Below are 19,474 nucleotides of genomic sequence, written 5' to 3'. Positions count from 1 at the left end.
CGGTCCTCCGCAAGGGCAGTAACAGCCTCCCCAGGCACAAGCGCCCGCCCAGCCCCTGGGCCTCGGTACCTTCTCGCCTCCATTCACGCGCAGACTCAAGTTCTTCAGCACCAGCTCCAGGCCCGGGCGGTACCGCACAGAATAGTTCCGGAACTCCACTTCCCCCTTCGGGGGCCAGCCTTCGGGAGGACGGCTGCCCTCCACCACCCAGGGGGCCTGGCGGGGCGGCACAGGCCTTCTCATTAAGGTGGCATCTTTTCCCCAACTTGCCCTCTTCCCGGCTCCTCAGTCCTCTCCCTCCCAAGGCCGCTCAGTCCTCACCCACTGGGGTCTCTGGAAGGGGCCCAGTGACTGTGTGTGTGTGTGTGTGTGTGTGTGTGTGTGTGTGTGTGTGCAGCTGATGGAACCCAGGGCCTCCTACACACTGGGCCAGTGCTCTTCCACTGAGCCACACCCTGGCCCCCTCCCTCTGACTCTAACTCTCCGCAGAGCCACCTGGAGGTCCCATCAGCCTCAGGATTCACCTTCCTGAGGTGCCCTCCTTGCCGGCCCTAGCTCTTCCTGTCTGGCTTCTAATCCATTCATTACTATTAAGTGGCAGTAACATGGTGATCCCAAGAAGACCCAGTCCTTGCCCCCAGGAGGCTTACATTCTAGCCCCAGAGCCTACAATGGGTTAAAAAAAAAAAAAAAAAGCAAGTTTGTGTAATGCAAGGAGTGTCTGTTCTGCACAGGATGGTCAGGGGGGCTTCCTGGAGGAGGTGAGGGAAGTGGATGGGGGCAGGGAGAGGGAACAGCAAGTGCAGCTACCTCCTGGTGTGTTAGAGAACCCAGAGTCAAGAAGTTGCAGGCTGAGGCAGAGGGTGACCCCATCATTTAGGGCCTGGCAGGCCACTGTCACGACCATGCTATTTTGTATGTTTTTTTGTTTGGTTTTTACCCTGAGTAAGATGCAAAGCTATTAGAGGTCTGTGCTCAGAGCAATGCTGTGACCTGATGTGATTTTAAAGGATCTCTCTGGCAGCTAGAAGGAGAATAGAATGACTTGGTAAAAGATGGTGGTGGTTTTGAGACAGGACTAGCTACATAATTTGAGAGGCCCAGGGCAAAATAAATATAGGGCTTCCTATTAAAAAAAAATTATTAAGAATGTCAATTCAGGGACAGGGGCACAAGCCTGTAATCCCAGTGACCCAGAAGGCTGAGGTAGAGGATCACAAGTTGGAGGCCAGCTTCAGCCATTTGGCAAAGACCCTGAGCAATTTAGTGAGACCTTCTCTCAAAATAATAAATAAATAAATAAATAAATAGGCAGGGGATGTAACTCAGTGGTAAAGTGCCCCTGGTTTCTATCCCTAGTGCCAAAAAAAGAATGTTGAGATGATAACAGCAAAGTATTAAACTCAACTTAAGAGTTTCTAAGCGTGGACCCTTCCAGTAATGAGGATTTGATTGACAGCCCAGGCCACACAACTGTGAAACTGGCCTCGCTTGGTAGCGTGGAAGCCAGATGGTCAGAGGGTCAAAAAGCCGAGCAGCAAGTTGCCAAGGCCGTCGTGGAGATGTCAAAGGAAAGACCAGGCAGCATTGTTTAGTATACAGGCCCAGGATCACATGTGCAAGCTGGACTGCCGGACGTGAAGAGGGAGATGTGAAGATCCCAAGATGGGAGTGGGATCACGGCCTTACAGAAGGTAGGGCCAGGTGAGAGCTTGGGTCACAGAGCCCAGGACCCAGGACCAAGAAGAAGGGCAGGTTGTTGCCCATGGATATTGCGAAGACTGAATCAGACGAGAGCAGAAAACTATCTCCTAGATGGGATGGAGGGAGGTCACCAGTGAGCCAGTTCAGTGGAGCCATGGGGACAGACAACAGACCATGGGAGGAAGTGAGATCCAGGGTAAGGAGTAGAGAGAGCATGTGTCGTTCAGTTGAAAATGAGGTTCACAAGGACGGGGATGTGACTCGGTGGTACAGCGTTTGCCTAGCGTGTGTGAGGCCCTGGGTTACATCGCCGTGACCGGGGAAAAACAGAATAGAAAATGAGCTTGACCACAACAGAGAGCAGAGAACTGGGGCAGCAAGATGCAGGGAAAGGGAGGAAGGGGGAGAGGAGAGGGAGAGGGGAGGGGGAGGGGGAGGGGGAGGGGAGGGGGAGGGAGAGAGAAATGAAGATGGAACAGCACTTTTTCTGCACAGGGATGGGAATCTTCCAACAGAGAGAACAAGATTGACGGCATCTGACGGCATAAGAGACCGATATGCCACCGAAGAAGTCAAGGCCTCCACCAGCCATGGGAAGAAGCCAAGGGGCTAGACTTTGACTCAGGAAGGGGTAGGGTCTGCTCAAAGAGAGTCAGAGGCCGTGGAGGAAGCAGGGCTGGTCTAAAGTCCTGGAGGCAGGGAGGCCGAGGGAATTCACTAAGCCGTTTTTCTCACCCAAGTGTCAGGGGAGGTGGACAGCTGAGCCCAGGGAGGAGGTGTGGTTTGAGGACAGAATGTCAGGAAGAGGTCTTTCTGAAAGCGGAACGTGCGCTTCCGGAGGAAGCAAGGCAGGCATCCCCAGCCGAGGAGGGTGGTTATAAACCTGAAGTAGGAGCAGTGATTTTCTCCAGCCGTGTTCTAGCTGCTCAGTGCAGACATGAAGACAGTGGACAGGTGGGCTCAGCTGGGGGCGGGGTTGTAGGTGAGGACAAAAGAGAGAAGGGAGTGGAGACCGTTAGCGTTGGTGGAGCATAGACTCTAGGCTGGCCGGGGAGGGAGGAGAGGCTGGAGGAGCTGGTGAACAGACTGACAACCAGGGGTCATGGGATTGGGGTCTTCGGGCAGGCAGAGTACAGTGACCATGCAGGACTCGGAGCATGTGATCCAGGAGGGATGAGGGGTGGGTGTCTAAAAGTGGCATGCGTGATACCGAGAGCACAGAGACAGACTGGTTTCCAGGCAGACAGAGGTCTGGTGTGTGACCATGGCAGGGGACAGTGAAGAAAAGTCTGGATCCCCCCCCCCCCCGCCCATAGTAGAGGACAGCTCCTTTTCTCCATCAAGGATGTTGTCCCACCTCTGCTCCTTTGACCAGGCCAGTCTCTGGCTGGAATGGGCACCTTCCCACCGTCCCACTCTCCCATCTTACCTGGTCTATCAAAACCTACCCAACTTTCAAATCCCAGTTCCCTCTCTGATCACCCTAACTAAAGGATCTGCCCTGTCTTCTTTGGGTGCCCCACCCGAGAGCTCTTGTCCACTAAAGAGCTCTGCTGTGTGTCTCACCCCTACCGGGGGACAAGAGTCGGCCGAGGGCACATGTTACCTTGTCCCACTCTGAGCCCCCTACACCTCCTAGCACAGCCCCCCAGTTGATGACCTATGAGGGTTGGATGGACAGATGAATGAATGAAGCGCCTCCTAAACATGTGGCCTTGATATTCAGGGGGCCGCCAGGCTTTCTTCCTCATCTGCTCCAGATTCCCCCGGCCCTGGGCTCCTGCCAGCACTCACCTCCATCTCTGTCCTGGAATACTCCTTGACCCTCTCCACGGCCACAATATTAGACTCCAAGTCTGACATCGATCGTATCAACCAGTTCAGAATCGCTGTCACCTGGCCAAAGGGACCGGGTTATGGGAGGGCCCCCATCCTGTCCAGCAATGGCTCTGGGAAGAGTTCAGCCCTTGATCATGCTTCTACCCATGGAATCCTATCCTATCTATGACCCAGCTGTGTCCACTGGGGTTCTAATCAGGACGGTGCCTCAGGCAGTGCCAATGCAGACCTAACCAAGGGTCGCCTCAGTGTTTCTTAAACCTCAATAGGTGTAAGACTTCCCAGAGAATCTTGTTAAAATGCAGCTTCTGATTCACTTAGGTCTAGGGTGGGACCCGAGTGTCTTCATTCCTAACAAGCTCCCAGAAGGTGTTGATGCGGCCAGTCCCAGCGGCCCCATTTTGTGCATCAAGGAGTCCTGCTAGATAGGCAGAATGCTGAGCTCCATCCCAGACCTAGTGAATCAGAATGTACATTTTAACAAGATCTCCAGATAATTCACATACACATTCACGTTCGAGAAGACTGCCCCCGTCTAGTTTGCCTTTTGTTTACCGAGGCATTCAAGATTCGAGCCACCCACCCGAGGCATCAACAATGTGATCTGCTTTACAAAAATTCCATTTGCAGTTATGTAACCTCTTTGACAATACAGGCTGGTCTCAGGGTGACCTGCTTGACCTCCAGCCCAGGCTCCAGCCACCTAATCTGTCTGATATGTGTACAGTTCTGGCTCTGTGTCACCAGAGCGGGTGGTTCCAGGATCCCCTAAAGATACCAACATCCCTAAATGTTCTATGTAAAATGATGCAATCGTATGCCATATGCAACCTACTCACATCATCCTGGACACTTTAAATCATGTCTAGATCATTTATAATACCTAATAAAAAACGCTTGCATGTCACTTCATTCATATGGATTCAGTGTCGTATTCAGGACATGGCAAATTCAAGTCTTTTTTTTTTTTTTTCATATTTTCTATCTGCAGTTGGTTGAATCTCTGGGTACAAGGAGCCAAGCCAAATTTCTCTGCGGGCACGAGAACATGAGGTGTGATGCGGTCTATGCTTCCCCGTGCCCTTGCCTCTGTCAGGTCGACCCGCATCTTGTCCAGACATGGCAAGTTCTGTTTGTCCTTTGGGGCCAAGTTCCAAGATCGTTTCTCCAGCACCCCAGAGCAGGTGACTCCTCTGGGCTCTTTTGTCCCTGCTTCCCTGAAGACCTACTCAGCCTGAAGTGCCGTCCCCTGCTGTTGGAAGTCTCTCTTTTTTTTTGAAGGGGGGATACTGGGGATTGAACTCAGGGGCACACGACCACTGAGCCACATCCCCAGCCCTATTTTGTATTTTATTTAGAGACAGCGTCTCACCGAGTGCCTCTTTTTGCTGAGGCTGGCTTTGACCCGCCTGCCTCAACTTCCCGAGGCAGCACCACATATAGGGGTGCAGCACCATACCCAGCCTGTGGGAGTCCCTTGATCCCTGCGAGCTCGCACTCCTTGGGCACGGAACCTGTGACTGTCCCGTTATTGAGTAGAGCACTCTGGAGGTGACATTTGTATGGCCTCTGCCCAGTGCTGGCCCTGCCCTGGGACCCAGGCCTTTCCATACCTGTAGGGCATAGGACACTGAAAGTCCCACCAAGCCCGGGTTCAGGCTGTTCCTGCCGATCACCGCGAACAGCGTGGCAAAGAACACCACGCAGTTCCCCACGAACTCCACACGGATGCCCAGCCACCTGGGAGGGTCGGACAGGGAGGAAATGGTCAAGGCAGGAAAGGGTCAGTTTTTCTGATTAGGAGGACAGGGAGGCCAGGACCTCAGGGAGCCCGCAGAAATGCCTGGGGGGGGGGGCAGAAGAGGAGACTTCTGACCGGTTGGAGGCGATGTAGGGGTAGGTGCTCCTCTGGTTGTCGTCCACCTTAGTATCACTGAGGACCTGGAAGTCGTGGCTGCGGCCGTAGGCCCGGATGACACTGGTGCCAGTCACCGTCTCGGAAAAATGGGAGTAGATGGGCGAGCGGCTGACCGATTCCAGCCGCTTCAGTTGCCGGGACGTGGCCACGTAGAGGCGCTGATGGGGAATGGGGGGAGAGCGTGGGGCCAGGGCTATGGTACCCCAATTCAGCTCCAAAAAAACACAGTTGTTCTTCTAGTTTCTTGTGTCCTCTATCCTGGGAGCCCCAAGATGGTCAGGACTATACAGGAGATGTCTGAGGCCCTCTGGACCAGAACAGACTGCAGTTCAGATCATGGGCTCCACGCCTGAGGTTGAGCTTCCAGCACCTGCTCTATCACCATCATCAACTGATCACTGAGTAGCAGGACTCAGTGACTGCAGAGCCTTTACAGCCGTATCTGAATGCTAGCAGCTCATGCATGTTTACACAGGTATAAAAAGCAAAGGACAAAGTGTCTCAACCGTGATTTTTTACTGGGGATTGAACCTAGAAGCACTTTATCACTGTGTTATATCCCTAGCCCTTTTTATTTTTTGAGATAGGGTCTTGATAAGTGGCTTAGAGCCTCACAAAGTTGCTGAGGCTGGCCTCAAACTTGGGAGCCTCCTGAGTTCCTGGGATTACAGGCATGCACCACCCCTCCCAGTAACAGTGTTTTATTAAAATACAGTCAACCGCCTGACACACTGGTGCATACAGGTAATCCCAATGACTCGGGAGGCAGAGGCAGGAGGATCCCAAGTTTGAGGCCAGCCTCAGCAACTTAGTAAGATCCTGTCTCAAAAAGGGCTGGGGGTGTGGCTGAGTGGTAGATGAAGACACTGAAGAGCATCCCTAACACAACCCAGTGACAATCTACTCCTGCTCTACAGCCTGCAGGAGTGTCCTGCCCACCCTCGGGTACCTGTGCAAAAATGTATAGCAGAGCCAGAGGCAGGACGACCACAAGGAAGAGCGGCGTGGTGATGACGATGACCACGAGGGTGGAGAGGGAGTTGAAGACGGTATTGAGCATCTGGAGGATGGAGGGGGCCAGGATCTCATCGATGACGTTGATGTCCTTGGAGAAGCGGTTGAGGATGCGGCCTGAGGGCGTCGTGTCGAAGAAGGACTGGGGCGAGCGCATCTTGTTGTACAGCAGCGCCTCATGCAGCAGGCTCGCCGCGTGGACGCCGCCCATGGCCATGGTGAAGGCCGCCAGCATCACCAGGAGCCCTGTTGGGGGAGGCAAAGGCCGCTCACTCACCCAGGAGACCCGGTGGGCACGGAATGGCCAGTGCAGAGACAAGGAGACTCTGAGGCAGGGGCATGGTTTGGGGAGCCAGAGAGCCACAGGAGAGGAGGGGATCCAGGAGCCCCCGCAGGCGCCTCGGCGGGTTCACCTTGCAGCATCCCCAAGGTGGCGTAGATGCCCAGCCGCAGGGTGGTGTTGTTCTGTCTGCCTTCCACCGTGGCCTCGTTGGCCCAGGCACTGAGCCACATGTTGGCCCCAACGGCAGCGGCACTTTGGCCCGTATAGAGGACGCAGATAGCCAGCGCGGTCCAGAGCCCCACGGCCTTGGCATAATCCCAGAACACACCTAGCTTCACCTGTAGGGAGAGCCCAGGGCAGTAGGGGCGGGATTCCATGCGCTCAGGGACTCGGGCGGGCAGCAGCTCCTCCCCTCCAGCCCTTCCTGCCCGCCCGACTCACTTTGCCAGTCTGGGCCGTCTCCTCCTGGACCAGCACCCCAGTCTTCTTCGCTTCGGCCACCTGTGCTGCCTTCTCTGATTGACTCAGGTGTCTCCGGGGCGCAGCCCGACTCTGGCCCTCTCCTTCTGAAGACATGGTGCTCAGCTCTCTGGATGGAGGCAGGTGGTCAGATCCAGGCCTCTGACATCCCAGGACAGGGGCCCAGAATGGGAATGCAGAGAGAACTGCCACTGGGCAGGGCTTGGGAGCCCAGCTACAGCCTTCCAGGGGCTGGGAGCTCACCTCATAAACTGCCTCTGGACCTCGTAGGTGACTGGCTCACTGTCTGTCAGGTGCGTGTGGTTGCTGAGTGTGTCATCTATCAGAAGTTCCTCCTCGTCTGCTTGTGGCAAGGCTGCAGAGGGTGGGAGGAAATCACAGGGGTTGGCTGCTCATGCTGCAGCCCCTGTATCCCCTAAGCCCGGATGGATAAGCTCAAGGAAGGATGAGGGGGTTTAGAAGGACAACCAGAAAGACCTGGGTTAGCCAACAAGGAGAACTTCCCTCTAGAGACTATAGAGAAGGGGACTCAAATATAAGGGTAAGAAACTTGGGCTCTGGAGTCAGGCTGACTGAGCATAAATTTCCACTTTCATGAGAAAGGGATCACAGGGGTACCTGGTTCACGGCATCACTGTAGGATTAAGGGAAGGAATGTATGTCTAGGGATTAGCAAGGGGATATAGCACTGGGTGAGTGCTTTAGCCAGGTTGGTTGCACACATGGAGAGTATTCAGGAAAGCCCAGAAAAAGGCCTGTGAGCCAGCTGGGTAACAAGATGGGGGTGGGGCATGTTGTGAGCCCAGGGATTCTGTGGGGATTTTTTTCCCCCATTGACTGCTATCTCTCAGTGCCTGGACACAGTTCCATAAATCTTGAATGATTTTGCCAAACACTTGCATATTTGCTAAACAACTTATCCCAAAAAACAGGTTTGCCATACATTTAGGACTGAGTCCACATGCCCTTTGATAGATGGGAAAACTGAGGCTCTGAGATCTGAGCTGCGAGCTGCTGATCCGAGGCCCCACAGTCAGGGAAGAGGAGGAGGTGGGATGTGGCTGCATCCAGTTCACTTTCCATGTGGTGATGCCCAACACAGACGGCCCAGGTTTCCCAGAACCTCCGTGGTCCAACAGTGGGCCAATCCAGAGACACCTGGAGACCCCAGATAGGGGAGATGCAGGGAGGGCACAGGAACCAGGAGGGCCAGGGATGGCAGATACCAATTCTGCTGTCCTCGGGTTGCTCCTGACACTCATAGAGCGCATAGTTGCGGAGGAAGTTGGCAAAAGAGCCGTCGTGTTGCAGTAGGGCTGAGTAGGGGCCCATCTCAGACACCTGCCCGTCAGCTAGCACGATGATGAAGTCTGTCTGGGGCAGGAAGCTGATGCTGTGTGTCACCAGCACCCGAGTCTGCAGAGAAGGTGGCAGCCCTTCAGCCCTGGGCACAGGCCACGAAGCACGTGCAAACTGTCCCAGGAGCATGGACAGGCAGCTCCAGGACTCGCCCCACGTTTTCTGCAGCTCGCTCAGTGCTGGGGTACATACATACCCTCAGGGGTTTCCTGTACTGGCCACCCCACCCTCCTGCTTCTTGGGTCCCACACCTCCAGGTCTCACCCAAATTCCTTCGTTCTCTCTTGGGCCCCCGATCTCCCCTGAGCCCCCCGAACCTCCCGTGGCCTCACCTTGCCCGCCAGCACACCTTCTGGCCCGATCACGTGGTCGAAGATGTGTTTGGCCACGTGGGAGTCCACAGCCGACAGTGGATCATCCAGCAGGAAAACATCCGCGTCGCTGTAAACAGCTCGGGCCAAACTGACCCGCTGCCGCTGGCCCCCAGACAGGTTAATGCCCTGGAAGGAGGTGGTGTTGGGAGGCAGGTGCAGGATGGAAGGGGACCAGATAGGCCCAGGGGGACAGTTCACATAATTTCTGGCTGTTTTTGTGAAGCTGTACAGCCACCAAAGAAGGAGAGGTGGTCTCAGAGTCCCCCCAGGGCAGGTGAGACCATCCTTCTCCTTTGCTTTAACCTGCTTCTCTAGGTGACTGTGCCCCAACCAAGTGTCCTTCAACAGAGGAATGGAAACCCATGAGGTCTATCCACACACTGCACTGTCACCCAGTCCTAAGAAGGCAGGCAACGCTGACACATGCTACAGCGCGGGCGGACCTTGGGGACATGACGCTGGGTGAAATAAGCCAGTCCCGCAAGGAGACTGTGTGATTTCCTCACATGACATGCCTAGAGTAGTCCGATGCCTAGAAACACAAGAATGACAGTTGCCAGGGGACTGGGGAGAAGGGAGTAGGGAGTCAGCAATCAAGGGGGACAGATGAGCCATTTCGGCAGGATGAAAGGTCCTGGAGATGGTTGCCTGACAACGAGAATGCACTCCACACCACTGAAGTGCACATTTAGAAGAGTCAAGGTGGCACGTTTTATGTTATGTGTCCTTGACAACAATTGAAAATGAATGAATTAAACTTAAAGCAGAAAAACAAAAAAAATTAGGCCAATGTCCTTTGTTTCGTGGTGCTGGGGATGGAGCTCAGGGGCGCTCTACCACGGAGCCACGTCCCCAGCCCTTTTTATTTATATCTTTATTTGGGGATTGGGGATTGAACTCAGGGGTTCAAAAGCCACATCCTCAGCTTTTTTTAAATTTTTTATTATTATTTTGTTGTTTTGTTTTGAGACAGGGTCTCACTAAGTTGCTTAAGGCCTCGCTAAATGGCTGAGGCTGGCCTCCAACTTGCGATCTTCCTGCCTGAGCCTCCTGAGTTGCTGGATTGAAGGTGTGCCCCATCGCACCGGGCCTGCCCCTTTTTTTATTTTTTATTTTGGGACAGGATCTTGCTAAGTTTCCCAGGCTGGCCTTGAACTTTCGATCTTCCTGTCTCAGCTTCTCCAGTTCCAGGTGCGTACCTCCGTGCCTGACTCAAGTTTTTGAAAGGGCCAAATCTTTAACTACAATGGTCTTGCCCTACCCCCCACCTCTATTTCCTAACCTCACTCAACCATTCAAACCTGTGTATATTCGTACCTTGCTTTGTTTTTCCCTTTAGCATTATCTACTATACACACTTTTCTTGCTTATTGACTCTTTCCCCACTGGAATGTAAGGTATATGCAGGTAAAGATTTTATTTAGCCTGGTGCATCCACTACTGTATAATACTGCCTGGCCCATAGTAGGTGATTAATAAAAATCTGATGAATGAATGAAAAAATGAATGAACAGGTGAACGATAAGCTCCTTCTCAGCTGCCAAGATCCAGCTCCGAAGGGATGCAGACTCCCCTTTAGTCCCCTTCCTATATAGTCCTGCACAGGACTTCAGCCTGGCCCCAGGGCAGTCTATGGCTACCACCTGGTTGGCCTCCCCAGGAGGAGATCTGTTTCCCCATTGCCTGGCACGGGGCTGGAGGTGATGCTACATGAAGGTGTAAATGAATAAATGAATCTGTGGACCTGGGCCGGGCTGAGGTGGGCAGTTCTATATGCTGGCTCCTCGGGGATGGGAGGGGACCCTGTACCTTCTCTCCGATCTCTGTCTGGTCCCCACCAGGCAGGACCTCCAGGTCTGCTAGCAGAGCACAGGTCTCCAGAGCCTGTTGGTAGCGCTTAGGATCCATGGTTCGGCCGAACAGCACGTTTTCCTGAAGTGTACAGTTCTGGATCCATGCCTGCTGGGGCACGTAGGCCACAGAGCCCTGGCCAGAGAAGTTTGCCTCAGGGTTTGCCCAAGGCCAGGTGCAGCTTCACGCCCTCTGCAGGAGTCCCCTCCCTCTCACCTTCATAGACACTTTGCCTTCCAGCTTCTCCATCTCTCCCAGCAGGGCAGACACCAGGGAGGACTTCCCACAGCCCACTGGCCCCACCACGGCCACCAGGGTCCCTTTCAGGATTTGGATGTCTAGGCTGGGAGGAAGAAGCCCCAGTCAGAGGCGGGGATCAGGGTGGATTCCCAGCCTGCCCGCTTCAGACCCAAGCCCTCCTCCTTTCCAGATACCACCCTGGCAAGCCGAGGCTCTTCCTGTGTTCCCCGGTCAGAGACAGAGAGGAAAGAGAGTGTGGCTATTGATCGGACCTTCCTCCCACTTCGGGAGGCTTAGAAGAGAGTGGGAGGAGCTGGTACCTGTGCAGGGTAGGGGGCAGGTCCTGGGCCCAGGTGAAGGTGCCATTCTGTATGGTGATGGCGTAGCCTGGGAGAACCAAGGTGTACAGGGTCAGGGAGCCCAGGGAATAAGGAAGGGGGCAGGGAGACCGAGGGGGAGAGGACAGGAGAGGAAGCCTGGAATCCTTGGAAGAGGGGCACAAGGGAGAGGTATAGGGAGCCCCGTGGGGAAGAGGAGCAAAGGACCCAGAAGAGGGAGGAGGGGGGGCAGTGGAAAGCAGATATGCAAAGAGGAAGAAGAAAAGGAGCAAAATTAGGAAGCTTGGAACAAAAGACTAAGGGCTGGTGCAAGGGCAGCCCTGTATTAGGTGATGTCCGGACCTGGGGAGATGGTCTTTCTCTCCACACACTGGGAGTCAAGTTCATCTTGATTCAGGAAACGCTGGATCCGTTTCAGAGACACACTGGTCTGCAGGAGGCTGTGAGTCAGCCCTCGAGGTTGCTCCTCCCACTTTCCACCCCTCCTCCCCTTGCTCAGTCCCTAACTTCCTGAACCAGACAGGGACCCATGAGGGCCCTCTCCCTGGTGCTGAGCCCTTCCCACGACCAGGTGGGTCTTCCCTGGTTCCTACTGACCAAAGAAAAGGTCCAGGTTGGCAAGAGGAGGCTGTCTCCAGAACTCAGGTTTCCAGAGACCGCACTTGATCTCGTGTGACTCCAAATGACCCTATTAACTCACGTACCCTCGACAACTCTTTGTAAGGACAAACGTTCCTCCCCTGACTACAGGAACTTTCCTTGATTATTCCCTAAGGGACCCTTCCCTGATCTCAACCACCTGCCCTAAGTCCAGGGAAACCCCCAGCCCTCCTGGGGTTACCTGGCTGAGGCCACTGATTAACTGGGACAGCATGTTGAGGGGTGACCTTAAGACATTGAACAAGGACACGGACACGAAGGCCTTCTCGGCGTCCAGCACGTTGTTCTTGTCCACGCACACAAACACCCCGAGGGTGAGCAGGCTTACCTGGGCCGTGCAGGAGTGGGAGTCAAGGTGGAGTCTGCTGGGTCCCCGTCACCCCGGGGGGGGGGGAACCCTGAGACCCAGGCTGGCTCAGCAGGAGGCAGGAGCTCAGCTCCCGTGAGATCCTCACCAGGAAAGGGGTGCAGATCCAGGTGAAGGTGGATATGGCTTGGAGGTAGGTTCCCTTGCGCAGCAGCCGGAGCTCGCCCTGCCTGATGCCTCGCACCAGCTCCAGGAAGGTGGGCTCCCAGGCATACAGCTTCAGCACCTTGATGCCACCCAGGATCTCGTTCATCAGCTTGATCCGCGAGTCCTTGAACTTCATTTGCTGCACCTGTGCAGAGGAGAGAACGGCAGCGGCTCATTCACTCCTCTTCCCAGACCTCCTTCCTTCCCAGACCTCCTTCCTTCCCAGACCTCCTTCCCAGACCTCCTTCCTTCCCAGACCTCCTTCCTTCCCAGACCTCCTTCCTTCCCAGACCTCCTTCCTTCCCAGACCTCCTTCCTTCCCAGACCTCCTTCCCACGGGGCTCACACCTTCTTACATCCTTATCCATCGCCACTGCCTTGCCTTCTGCCACCTCCTGCCCAGCCCCCCTCTCCTCCCAGCTCCTGCCACCATCACTGGTTCCCAGGCAGCTCTGCTCCCTGCCCTGCATTTCCAGAGCATGTTGCTTTCCCCCCTGTAACCATGGGGACACATATGGGGACATGTATGTAAATGTGTGGATGGTTATGGGGAAAGGCCAGAAGCTTCCTAAGGATAAGGATTGCCTATATCTTTTAGGCCTTAACCCAAAGGATGCCAAGTTGAGACACCAAATTAACTTTTCCATTCAAACCCTGTTTATTGAATGCCTATTATGTGCCTGACCTTGTGCTAGATTGGAGGATATCTGGTTGAACAATTCAGACAAGGTCCCGGCCCTCATATAGCTGGGAGTCTGATGGCGGAGGCATACAGCAAGGATTACTGGAATAAAAGCTTCACTATATATCATCATGTGTGGGCTGGGGATATAGCTCAGTTGGGAGAGTGCTTGCCTAGCAGCCATAAGGCCCTGGGTTCAATCCCCAGCATCAACAAAACAAACGAACAAACAAAAAAACCCCCATCATGTATGATCTAAAGGGAAATAAAAGGATGCAATGAGGGAAAACAGGGGTGGGGGCACTAACTTAGACAGTAATCAGGAGGAAGTGGCCTCTATCCTGAGAGCTAAAGGAGAGGGAAGGAATTCGAGAGGCGAGGAGGGGTACAGAGTCTCTGTTCCAGGAAGAGGGAAGAGTGTGTGGTGGCCCGGAGGTGCCCAGAGCTTGGGGCTTTGGAGAATAGAGAGAAGACCCGTCTGGGTGAAGCTTGCCCATACTACAGGGCTGAGGCCTTACAAGGTAGTGGGGAGGGAGCTGGGTGATCTTAGGTCTTATCATTTATTCTAGGTGCAGTGGGAAGCTACCAAAGACATCAGTAAATCTTTCCAAAGGGATTAAATGGCTATCTACGCTTGGCACGACATACTGGGAAAAGTTCTTATTAGAACAGCTCTGCCTGACTCTGGCCCACCCTTTTCTCTCCAAGTGAAACGAGAATATTCCCCAAATGTCTCAGGGTGGTGCAGGTGGAGGGAGCTAGGGCAACTATCGTGCTTGATACTAGGGGAGTGAAGGAGGCTGGGCTTGTGAACACCCTCCCCCAGTACCTGGCCAGGTGCTCCAGGTAGGAACAGTATAAACACAACAGCACCCACCTGGTAGGATCTCATCTTCACGGCCACCATTCCATTGATTGGAATCAGCAAGACCATGAGAGCCACTCCAGCCAGGGCAGAGGGACCCAGGATCTGAGGAGGAACAGGTGGGTCGATGAGATCGACGGACAGAGAGCAAAAGTCTACAGACAGAATCCAACAGACAGAAACCTGCTGATCTGAAACACGATGGGCTGGAAGCAAAAAGACTTCAGTCAGTCAGACAGACAGACAGGCAGGCAGACAGAACGAGCATGACATTGGCAGAAGCAGTCAGCCATCAGACAATGACGATAGACAGGCAAAGAGCAGAAGGCTGTCCATACACACAAGAAGGCTAATATGGACAGATAGACAGACAGACGATGGCTGCCAGAGCCACACCCCCAGCCTCGTCTTGTGGGGGAAAGGATCACAGCCCAGGCTGAAGAGGTCCAGCTACAGACATGAGCAGCCCCAAAGTCCCCCTAGTACCTAGGGAAGCTCTCGTGCGCATGACACGGCTGTACCACTGACACAGACTTGTCCCATGTGCAGCAAGGTCAGAGGAAGGGGGTAAAGGTCAGGGTTCAAGAATCACCTGCCAGAGGAAGTAGATGGTCAGGATGATATTCAGGGGCGTCGACCAGATCATGTTGATGTAGGGGGCGATATCCATGAAGCGCTGGGCGTCCACTGACATGAGGTTGACCATTTCTCCTACAGTGGACTGACGTTTGACTGAATTGGTGATGACCAGAGCCTGCAGGTGGACAGCAAGGAATGTAGTAGGGCTGGGAGCTTCTCCCAAGCTGCTGGCCTCTCCCTGCACCCTGATCGGGCTCACCTTCCTGTAGATGACACCTATGATCGCCGTCCGGACCCTCAAGGCGTACACGAAGATGCAGTGATAGTACTGGTGTAAGATCAGCGTCTGCACCGTGGAGGTCACGAACATCAGCACAGCCAGCAGGAAGCCCCACCAGGCCGGGGCCGAGGGGTTTGAAATGAACTGGATCAGGATGCTGCCAGGGGAAGGGAGAGGCATGAGGGTGGGTCTGCTCCCACAGGCCTCCACGCCCCTTGCCTGAGAAACCTCTTGGATAGGGACTGCCAGCTCTGGGACCAGGGGATGGTCATCCCCGCAGCGTGAAGACCATGACAGCCATCCTTGCTTCCTTTGGCCTTTGTCTCCTTCCCTGTCCCACACAGACCTGGCCATGCAGCCCTATGTCACTCTCTTATCACCGGCCACATAGAGGGACTTAACCACTGAGCCACATTCCCAGCTCTTTTTAAAAAAAAAAAAAAAAAATTGTAGTTGTAGATGGACAGAGTGCCTTTATTTATTTTTATATGGTGCTAAGGATCAAACCTCCTGCCTCATAAGAGGTGTCCCTCCAGCTCTCCAAGCCTGATCCTGCCTCCCTAAGCCCTGGATCCCACCCACCTCTGCAGGAACATGCCTACTGTCACATGATCTTCCCTAGCTTCTCCTCCCCTGGCGGCTGTGTGCCTTCACTCATGGACACGACCACATCTCTTCTTGTCGGGACAAAGCTCCCCTTGACCCCATGGAGGCCTCCAGCCACCCTCAGAGCCAGGCCCCCACTTCTGTTGAAGGTAGAGTTAGTTGTGTCTCCCCAAAAGGTAAGTTCGGGTTCTGACCTCTGGTACCTATGAATGTGACCTCATTTGGACACGGGGCCTTAGCATTTGTAATCAAGTCAAGTTATGGTCAGGTTGGGCAGATTCTCATTCAGAACTTCTGGGAGGAGGGGAAAAAAAAAAAAAAAAGAGCAAACAAAGACAAACAGCCCTGGTGACACCTGGACTCTGGCCTCCAGAACGGAAGGGTTGAACACTTCTGTCCTGTCAAGCCTCCCAGTCTGTGGGAATATGTTAGGGCAGCAAACTATATCCCTCTCTCTGGGGCAAGTTTCTGGACTTTCACAATCCTGTTCCCATGGGCAGATAGAGAGTTTACACTGTTCTCAGGCCCTTCCCCTCTGACCCAGCCTCTGTTCTTGTCAAGGTCACCGGTCAACGCCATGTTGCCCTCCAAAGGGTCAAGTCCACTTTTGCGCTGGAGGCTACTCCTTCCCCAGGAAGCCCTCTCTCTGGGTTGTCCCTCACCCAGGTTCCAGCTCTGGCCCCTGGAGTCCAGGCAGCCCTGTCCTCTTTCACGGGCTCTCCAGGAGACAACTGAGCCCCAGAGGTGGGCCCTTGGGCTCCCCACCTGCCATGGCTCTGCTAATGTGAACTCCAGCTAGCTGGGAATCTCCCCTTGGACGGCCCACCAGCCACTCCTGCCCAGCGTGGCCAGGACTCAGGTCCCTCCCTGGTCCCAGTCCTGGCCTCCTCCTTCCTCTGAGGTCACTGTTCAAGGAAAGAGCCATCATCCTCTAGCTCCCTAGGCAGGAACCCAGGCTGCCCTGGACTTCTCCCTTTCCTTGGCACACACAGTACCCATCTCTGGATCAGCTCCGGAATCATTCCTGGCCCGGACCCCCATGGGGCCTGGTTGGTCCCCTTCCACCTAGCCACCCTGCCCTATATCTCCCACACTGTTGGCAGCACCCCCCAGAGGCCCTTCCCTGGTTTCACATCTCCGAGGCCAGCCCTAGCTCTCTCTGGGCTTCCCTGCCACGCCCTCCTTTACCCTTTCCTCCAGGTCTAGAGTTCCTGAGTCATGCTTTGTGGCTTGGGCTTCTATTACACCCACTCCTTCCTCTAAATGTGATTAACCTTCTGAGCTAGCAAGTGTCCCCAGCTATCCCAGGCTGACCTCCTTGCCCCTCCCATTTTTTTTTTTTTCTTCAGACACCTGGTATACCTCTGCCTGCTGTATTCTTATTGAGCTATGGTTGTTTTCTCCCATAAGATCTCAAGACCATATCTTATTATCTCTGCATTCCTAGTGTCCTCCACCATTCTGGCACCCTGGGGACTCAATCGGTTTTTGCTGAATGAATGAGGCACACACGGAGGGGCAAAGGACGGGGTGCTCAAGTGCGAGGAAGCTCTCCACCCCGCCTGGCATTTGAGAGCTCCTTCTAGTTCAAGCCTCTCATGTGACTAATGTAAGTAGTAGAAAGAATATCTTAGCTAGAATTCAGAGCCCAGGACTGAGGTCTGATTCATTTTACCAGCTGCGTGCCCTTGGCCAAGTTATTTCACCTCTGTGAGTGTCTTCTTTGGGTCAGGAGGATCACGAGAGTTCAAAGCCAGCCTCAGCAAAAGGGAGGTGCTAAGCAACTTAGAGAGACCCTGTCTCTAAATAAGATACAAAATAGGGCTGGGGATGTGGCTCAGTGGTGGAGTACCCCTGAGTTCTAATCCCTGGCATCCCTCCGCCGCCACACACACACACATACAAATAGAGAGCAGGGTGTGATGTTGCACACCTATAATCCCAAGCAAGTCAGGAGGGAGGTTGAGGCAGGAGGATTGCAAGTTTGAGGTCAGCCTCAACAAGTTAGTGAGACCCTGTCTGAAATTTAAACAACAACAACAACAACAACAACAAAATAATTAAAGTGCTTGCGTTATGGCTCCATGATGAAGAACCTCTGGGTTCAATCTCCAGTACCAACAATAAAGAAACAAAGTAACTAGCACTTCCCTAAAGGATTCTTGGAGAGGCTTATATTAAAAATTCTCTCTCTCTCTCTCTCTCTCTCTCTCTCTCTCTCTCTCTCTCTCCTCTCTCTCATTCTCTATTTAAAAAAAAAAAAAAAAAGAGAGAAAGCTTATGAACGAATCTTCCATCATGGTGGATACAGAATAGACCCAGCAAATCTAAGTGGAGTGAGAGTGGAGCAACGAGCGTCCATGCAACGTCACTTGCCAAAGTTCACACAGGAGATACGGACGCCTCAGTTCCTGGCTGGAGAGCTGAATTGCCCAATATAGTGTCCCTTCCCCTGGCCCAGCCCTTGGGCCCAGCCAGCCAGCCCTTCCCCCACAGAAGGGCCACAGCAAGAGGGGTGTGGTGAGACCTGAGTAGCTGCGGGTTGACATAGGACAGCAGGTCCTCGATCAACTTGAAGCCCATGCTTATGAGGAAGCCAGACTTAAAGGTGGCCAGCAGGGCCCACAGGAAGGAGGGCTCCGAGGACCTAGGTCGGTGTCCCAGAAGTACCTCGTCCTCACCGGAGACTTTCTTCTCCAATGCTGCTGCAGCCTTGGGTCTGTCAGGGGAGGAAGGAGCCGTGGGTAGGAATGAGTCCCTAGGCCCCGAGGGAGTGGGGGAGAGGGAGTTCTCAGGACTGGGAGGGGGACAGATGGCGGAATTCCCCAGGGGACCGTCCCCAGGTGCTAGGGGGTTTCTGCAGGGGTGGCCAGACTGCTACTTGAGGATTATCAGCCCAGCTCTTCCCACTCTCTGGCCCTCACTTGCCTCCCCCAGGGAGGACGCTGAGATGAAGGGGACTTCAAGGCTCGTCAGCTCAACAGGGAGGGGTTAGAGGTGGCATGGAGGAACAGGGAGAGTGTGGGGCATAGTCCTTCTCAAAGGCTCCACGCCCTGGGAGCCAAGATCCTGCTAACCAAGCCCAAGTCCTTGGTTCCTCTGACAGCTAGTAGCCATCAGGGGTTCTGGGCTGAATGAGCACTGAACTCCCAGGCCCCAGGTGGCGGGGGAGAGGAAGAGGGCTCAGAAGTGGGTGAGAAAGGAGGACTCTAAGCTCTCTTTGCAGGGCAGTTGGTCAGAGAAAGGTCTGCGGCCTTGATGGAAGGCTGCAAAGTCTCCTCAGCTGGAGCTTCATCTCTTCCAGGCTTTGCCTCCAGTCAAGAGGAGGCAGGATTGGGTGGGTGGGGGGGCTTCCCCTTCTGCAGGAAATCCCTGAAATCTACCCTTTAATCAGGCAGGGTAGAGGGCTTGTAAGAGCAGGACCTCTGGGCCAGACAGCTGGGTAGGGGACCCCAGCTCTGCTACCACCCGCTGGAGGGGCTTGGGCACAACACTAAACTTCTGTGCCTCAGTGTCCTCTTCTGTATCACGAGGACAACAGAATCTACATTGTAGTACTGCACCTGACCTGAGGCTGCGATCCTCTGGGCTGCCCCACCCGCTGTGAGATTACTCCATGTCTAGCGGAATCCTGGGAGGAGGGTGGGGCATGGGAGCATGGGGGGGGGACATAGGAACACAGAGGGCACAAGGACCAGGGGTCTCACCCCGCTGCTTGCTTTTGCTGCTTCTTCCATTCCTCGAGTAGCCGCTGCACCACCATGTGGGAGCAGTCCTCCTCATTCAGGGACCAGAGGTCCTGAGCCACCAGAGGACGCCGGTAGCCGAGGATGATCAGCCTGGGCAGGGAGGTGGGGGCACATAGGCAGCCTCACACAGGGTCAGGAC

The 19,474-nt window shown here is 54.3% G+C and overlaps 1 protein-coding gene across 1 annotated transcript in view; it reads right to left on the bottom strand.

Moving 5' to 3' along the window:
* Window positions 1–19,474, bottom strand: part of Abcc3 (ATP binding cassette subfamily C member 3) — a 45,641-nt gene that overhangs the window by 8,599 nt on the left and 17,568 nt on the right. Inside the window, 21 exon segments of the mRNA XM_005321631.5 lie at window positions 70–216; window positions 3,499–3,600; window positions 5,157–5,283; window positions 5,420–5,619; window positions 6,411–6,721; window positions 6,889–7,096; window positions 7,200–7,347; window positions 7,482–7,593; window positions 8,465–8,654; window positions 8,930–9,097; window positions 10,781–10,957; window positions 11,039–11,165; window positions 11,383–11,449; window positions 11,743–11,830; window positions 12,242–12,388; window positions 12,516–12,719; window positions 14,134–14,226; window positions 14,714–14,875; window positions 14,960–15,137; window positions 18,114–18,305; window positions 19,294–19,425. Of these exon segments, the coding sequence (XP_005321688.2) occupies window positions 70–216; window positions 3,499–3,600; window positions 5,157–5,283; window positions 5,420–5,619; window positions 6,411–6,721; window positions 6,889–7,096; window positions 7,200–7,347; window positions 7,482–7,593; window positions 8,465–8,654; window positions 8,930–9,097; window positions 10,781–10,957; window positions 11,039–11,165; window positions 11,383–11,449; window positions 11,743–11,830; window positions 12,242–12,388; window positions 12,516–12,719; window positions 14,134–14,226; window positions 14,714–14,875; window positions 14,960–15,137; window positions 18,114–18,305; window positions 19,294–19,425 (3,280 nt within the window).

This window comes from Ictidomys tridecemlineatus, chromosome 3, assembly GCF_052094955.1.
Source record: "Ictidomys tridecemlineatus isolate mIctTri1 chromosome 3, mIctTri1.hap1, whole genome shotgun sequence".
Classification (NCBI taxonomy): Eukaryota; Metazoa; Chordata; class Mammalia; order Rodentia; family Sciuridae; genus Ictidomys; species Ictidomys tridecemlineatus.
Note: the sequence above shows the minus strand (reverse complement) of the source record. Positions and strands in the feature narration are given on the sequence as shown.